This window comes from Sminthopsis crassicaudata, chromosome 6 (assembly GCF_048593235.1).
Source record: "Sminthopsis crassicaudata isolate SCR6 chromosome 6, ASM4859323v1, whole genome shotgun sequence".
Classification (NCBI taxonomy): domain Eukaryota; kingdom Metazoa; phylum Chordata; class Mammalia; order Dasyuromorphia; family Dasyuridae; genus Sminthopsis; species Sminthopsis crassicaudata.
Window position 1 is genome coordinate 189,047,022 of NC_133622.1, and position 6,408 is coordinate 189,053,429.

General features: G+C 45.1%; 1 protein-coding gene across 1 annotated transcript in view; it reads left to right on the forward strand.

The window, feature by feature from the left end:
* Positions 1 to 5,632, forward strand: part of NELFA (negative elongation factor complex member A) — a 29,464-nt gene extending 23,832 nt beyond the window's left edge. The window contains exons 9-11 of the mRNA XM_074274592.1: positions 826 to 1,091; positions 4,042 to 4,141; positions 5,076 to 5,632. Coding sequence (XP_074130693.1) covers positions 826 to 1,091; positions 4,042 to 4,141; positions 5,076 to 5,260 — 551 coding nt within the window. The 3' untranslated portion in view covers positions 5,261 to 5,632. The remainder of the gene's footprint in view (positions 1 to 825; positions 1,092 to 4,041; positions 4,142 to 5,075) is intronic.
* The last annotated feature ends 776 nt before the right edge of the window (positions 5,633 to 6,408 follow it).

Here is a 6,408-nt window from a genome sequence, read left to right on the forward strand (position 1 = left end):
AGGAGGAGGAGGAAAGGTTAGTTGATGCTGGTGACCATGTTCAGTGAAAATCCTGATGGCCTGGGGTGAGAGTGCTCCCATGGAAAGGACAAAGCCATCATACCCTCCTGCAGTGGGATCTCGTAGGGCTTGTGACACTCCTAGCTCCTGGTAGATTGTTACAGCTGAGGTTCAGATATCCACCTCCCGGGGGTGTCTGTGCACCCCTGACCGTCTCCACCCGCATCCCTCACACTCTGAGCCCTCCTCAGAGCACTGGGGGGGGGGGGGCTGTCGACCTCACACTGCCGGCTCTCCTCCCCCCAAGGTGCGTCCCTAGCACTTGGTTCAGAACTGGCTCCTATGTTTGCTCTGATGAGTGAAACCACAAAAGAGGGCATGGCCTGGGCATGGGTCAGAGCCCCTCTCCTTGTACAGGCCCCACCTGCTCCTCTCCCCAGGATCATGGCAATCATCTCAGTGCACTCCAAGCCAGGAAACGTCACAGACAGCTGCCTGTTTGTCCCACCACCAAATCCAGTCCCAGGCTCTTGACTTGCTTTAAGTTGACCTAACACCCTAGTGACCATCTAAGCTTGAAGCCGCAGGACCTTCTTCTCCAGGACCATGGAGTGCAGGCGCAGACCCAGCCTGCTCCTACCTGGCTCTCTCCCCGGGTCTGAAGGCCAACTCCACCCAGCCTTCTTGCTCTTCTCACAACCCTTTGCACAATGTCCTCTGCCTCTTTTGAAAACTCCCAAGTCAACTTTTTGGGTGATGAGTTAAAGAGACAAGTTTGATTAAGCATGAGATTATACTTTTATCCCTTTAACTCTGTGCCTGCAGCTCCTTCAGCTCGAGAGACCCTGCAGACCATACGGCAGCCAGACGAGCCTGCGACCCCAAACACCACTCTTCCTGCTCAGTTCAAGCAGAGAACCCCCATGTACAACAGCAACGCCAACCCCGCTCCTGCGGTTGCCGCTCCACCTACCTCACCTCTGACCCCGACAACCCTGCCAGCCATCGCCCCCGCAGCACAGACTCCTCCGGTGGTGCCCCAGACCCAGCCGGCCCCGCCACAGCAACCCAAGAAAGGCCTCTCCCTCACGGTAGGTCTGTTCTCTCTTCTCACCTGCATCTCTGCCTCCTGCAGGCCTTTAAAAAGATCCAGCTCAGAAGCCGCTTTGTTTTCTTCCAATTTTTCAACATTTTTATTTAAAATTGAGTTCTAAATTCTCCCTCTCCTTCTTTGTGAGATGATAAGAAGTCAGAGATAAGTCATTTTGTACAAGAAGATTCAAATAAAATGAAAAAAAGACTGTCTGCTTCAGTCTGTATTCAAACAGTGTCAGTTCTTTCTCTGGAGACAGAGTCTGCTTCATCATTAGTCCTTTAGGATTATCTTGGATTATTGTATTGCTAAGAATAGCCGAGTCATTCCCAGTTCTTTATCAAACAATTCTCCTAGTTCTATTTACTTTACCATGCATCAGTTCATGTGTCTTCCAGGTTTTTCTGCTTGTCGTTTCTTACGACACAATGATGTTACATCATATACCGCAGATGTTCAGCCATTCTCCAATTGATAGGCATCCCCTCAATTTCTAGTTCTTGGCCACCACAAAAAGAGCTGCTGTAAATATTTTTGTACAAAGAGGTCTTTTTCTCTTTTTTGGATTTCTTTGGTATATAGACCTAATAGCGATACTGCTGGATCAAAAGATATGCATAGTTTTATAGCCTTTTTATTATTTAATTCCAAGTTGTTCATCAGAATGGTTGGGTCAGCTCATAAACTCCACCAGCTCATAAACTCCATTGGTGTTCCATTTTTCCCACATCTTTCCAACATCCAACATTTTCCTTTTTTGTTGTATTGGTCAGTCTGATAGGTATGAAGTGGTACTTCAGAGTTGTGTTAATTTCCATTTCTCTGATCAACAGTGATTTAGAACTTTTTTTTTTTTCTGACTACAGATAGCTTTGATTTCTGAAAACTACCTGTTCATATCTTTTGACCATTTATCAATTGGGGAATGACTTGTATTTTTATATATTTGATTGAGTTCTCTATATATGTAAGAAACGAGGCCTTTAACAGAGATACTTGTGGCAAATTCTCCCTCCCACCCCCAGTTTTCTTGCTTTTCTCATAATTTTGGTTACATTGCTTTTGTTTTTGCAAAAGGTTATAATTTTATATAATCAAAATTATCTATTTTACTAATGCTCCGTATATATTCTTTGGTCCTAACTTCTTTCTTTATCCAATAAATAAGACAGATCAACTATTCCATGTTCCCTTAATTTGCAAGAAGTCAAAGCCTCTTTTGGCTTTGGAAGCCTCTCCTGGTCCTACCAGCAGCTCCAAGGTTACTTCCTATCTCCTCTTTATGCATCTGGTTTCTGTACCTATTTATTAGCATCCTCCGGGTGAGCTCCTTAAGGGCAGGGACTTTTTACCTTTCCTTGTATCCCTAGCACTTAGTGCATTGCCAGGCACAGAGTAAGCACTTAGTATACTGATTTTAATTATAATGATGCTTGTTGATTGATTGATTGATATATTTTAAGGAACCTGGATTAATGGAATTTGGAGGACCTAGATTTTCTTCCCAGCTCTCCCACAAATTTATATGGCCTTGGATAAGGGCTTTGATCTTTCTGAGATCATTTTTTGTCCTCTATAAAATGAGAAGTTCCTAAGTTTAAGAGGAGTCTAGAAGAGATGATTTTTCCATGATCTCCTCCAGCTCTTACTTTGTGTGTGTGTGTGTGTGTGTGTGTGTGTGTGTGTGTGTGTGTCTATTAGATTTTAAAAGTTTTAAGTTGGTGCCTGAGTTGCTGAATAAGTTTGCACTTTTGTTGTAACAGAATAGAGTAGCATTGCAGCACCTTTCTTTCCCACGGGCCCAAACCATTGTCTTGTCTCTAAGAGGGATCCCGTCATCACATATCTCTGATGTTGTATATACTCTGATGTTACACTGACAAAAGTTTCTCCTAAAATGTGTCTCTTAGAACTGAACAGAGCAATTCAGATATAGTCAGACCCATAGTAGAGGAAAATGAGACCATCCTTTTCTTCTGGACTCTTTCTTTTGCGTAATAGCATGTTTCCTTTTGTGGCTGCACAATCACACATGGGCAGTTACATAGCCCAGGAAAGTCAGGTTGATGAATGGCTCATTACTTAGGGGGGGGAGGTCTTTCAGTGCTCCAAGTTAATTGGGTTGGGACAGTTTGGAGGAAAGTGGATGCTAAGGGAAGAGAGAGGACTCAGAGTGATGACTTGACTTCATGGAGAGGTAACACTCTATTTGGATTTAGAGAACTTGTGATCGAGTTCCAGCTTTTCTCATCATCCTGCCTGTTGTACCTGAATTAAATAACTTCATCTCTCTGAACCTCAGTTTCCTCATCATGCAGCCCAGGTGGCTCTAAAGGCCCTTCCAGCACTAAATTGGTGTTCCTGTGGTGGTAGGACTTGGACCTACAGCAATGAACAGACACTCTGGCAGTTTTGAAATGTTCTAGATGGAGGAAAGTAGAACAGGAAAGAGGACCAGCAGGTCTAGAAAGTTCACTGTCTGGTACAAATACACTTAGTCCTTATTTTTATTAAGAATGAGGGTGGGCTTTCAGGGTTGCCTTCAGTTACTTTCTTGAGCTTTATGACTTCTGAAGGTGGGTCTTCTTTCCACTGATGCTCTCTGCGGAAAGTCTGTATACTGTGTGAGTTGTCAGGGGGGACATTTGTGGGGCAGAGCCTCTGTGTCCTCCTCCTGGCTGGACAGGGGAGGGCAGCTGTCCCATTATTCTCCAGGCCCGGCCTTGAAATTTCTCTGATCTCTAGCAGATGTGCTAGAGCTCACACCAAGCCTCTGAGAAGCCAGGCTCTTCCTTCCCCCAGAATTGTTCAATGTATTATGACAGCAGGGTGTGGTTTATGACTTTTGAAAGAACTTCAGTAAAACTTCAAACCAGCAATAGTTTTCAGATATGGGAAAATGTAATCCTCTTTTCCTGACGTGTCCATATTTATTCTCTTGCTTTTAGAGGGAGCAAATGTGTGCTGCACAAGAAATGTTCAAGACTGCAAACAAGGTGACCAGGCCCGAGAAAGCACTCATCTTGGGCTTCATGGCAGGATCCAGGGGTGAGCAGGCATTTCTTCTGCTAAACTTTGAGGGGTTTTAAATTTTAATTTTTATTATTATTTTTTTTAATGTAAATAGTATTTTATTTTTTCCAATTACATGTGAAAATGGCTTCATCATTCATTTTTATAAGATTATTAATTCCAAATGTTTACCTCTCCTTACCTTTGAAGGGTTCTTATGACCCATTCATGTATGAAATAGAATTTCATTTGTGTTTATGCTTGTGTGATATGTTTCTCCCACTTTTGAACTGAACACATCCAGTCTTCAGTAGGTTGACTAGTCCATTTGACACTTTGTCTAATTCTGAATTCATGTAAGATAATAAAGTAGAAAGGACCGTAGGATTTGGGCAATTCAGGACTTCAAGGATCTATGATTTCTCATCTGTGAAGAGAAGATTTTTTCACCTTTGCGTCTCCTCTCCCACTCCCTCAAGCATAGATCAGAACCTGAGCACATCTTAATAGCCTGACCTCATATATTACTGTGGCCAAACAGTATTGGTTCCCCTCTCGCTTGTATTCCTGGTACTGAGCCTCTGTGGCCTTTACTAGCTGAGTCCCGTTCTTGGGAATGTTGCACTTGAGATGTCACAGCTCATGCTCCGGCCCTCATAGTCTTTGTTTTCGCAGGGCCATTCCTGCCCACGGTGAAGACTGAGGATAGGAAAACCCATGAGTGAAGGCATCTCCTAGAGCTACATAAATCACCTTAGTGCTCTAGGCTGTTGTTTCCTTATGCAGAGAAATTGTATGATGATGTTTTAGTTCCTTGAAAGCACTATATTTTGTCTTTCTGTGTATTTCTAAAGGGGCAGGAAATGACATGTCTATTTTTTGAGAACTGAACTAAATGGATTCTACTTTGCAGTACATAATCTTTCTTTTCATTTTTTGCTTGTCTTTTTTCTGGTTGTTGTCTACACAGAGAACCCTTGCCAAGAGCAGGGTGATATCATTCAGATCAAGCTCAGTGAGCACACGGAAGTTCTTGACAAAGCTGACGGCACCGGAAGCACCACCATGTTAGTCGACACAGTCTTTGAAATGAACTACGCCACTGGCCAGTGGACCAGGCTCAAGAAGTACAAGCCCATAACTAACGTTTCGTAGAGGAACCAGGACGAGACTTCAGGGACCAAGCCAAACACGGGCAGCCACCTCTGCTGAAGAGAAAGCGGAGACGGCCCTTGACAAGCAAGGGCCTTCATGCTCTGTTTCTTGTTCCCTTCTAGGCTCACTTTTACCCAGCCCCCCTCGGGAGTGTGCTCTGCATGACAGCTGCACAGACTGAGGCTGGGAGATGAGGAGGGCTTCCAAAATGGAAAAGCTGGGTTGAGAGTGCCCTGTCTTAGTCCTCTTTCCTCCAAGAACTTCCTCTCTAGCTGAGCAGAGCTCCATTCCAAAATTGGGGAGGAAACACAATTTCTGGGATTGCTTTCAAATTTTCTCTAAAGCCAAGATGATAAATACCCCGCTGATTTGTACGACTTTGTGCTTAGCTCATTTTGCTAGGGGGAAAAATGGCATTTGAGGGGAGCTGGGAAATCCTGCGCAGTGTGAATGTATTAGTATCGGTGCACTGTAAGTGGGGATTCCCCGGGAGGAACAGGCATCTCTAACCTAGATGAGCACGGAGACCTCACTTGGCCCTCAGTATTGGAGTGTCACACATTGCCAAAAGGAGCACTCTGTCTGCTTGTAAGCCACCTGACCGGCCCTGGCCCTGCTGGTGGTCTGGCTGGACCAGGCTGGTGTCTGCCCACAGAAATGGCATGGGATTTTAGGCCAGGATACGTGGGACACGGCTGCCGTAGCAGGCCTTCGACTTCTCTGTGGGGGTGAGGGATTGCTTGGGGATGAGAAGGTAAGGTCAGAACAGCTGAGAATTCCGGTCAACCCTGGATGCCGAGACTTAGGGCGAGGTTCACTGATAGATCTGTGCTTAGGCCAGGGTGGGAATGCCATTGGGGTGCCCTGGAGAAGGAAGAGTGGGAACAGTGCTGTCCATTGGGGTACCCTTTGCTTGCTGGGTCAAGCCTTAAGAAGTACTTGAGGTCTTGTGTGCGTGTATGTGTGTGCGCGTGTGAGCATATGCTGCAGCCATGGCCCTCACTGCTGGTTCCTGTAGTCATATCATCGAGCGGGCACTTGGAGGGAGGCAGCCCTTCTGTTTTAATGAATTCTAGCTTTTCCTTTTTGGTTCAAGTCTGAAACAATCGATCTTTCGTCAGGGGGAGAGGGTTGGATCAATCATTCAG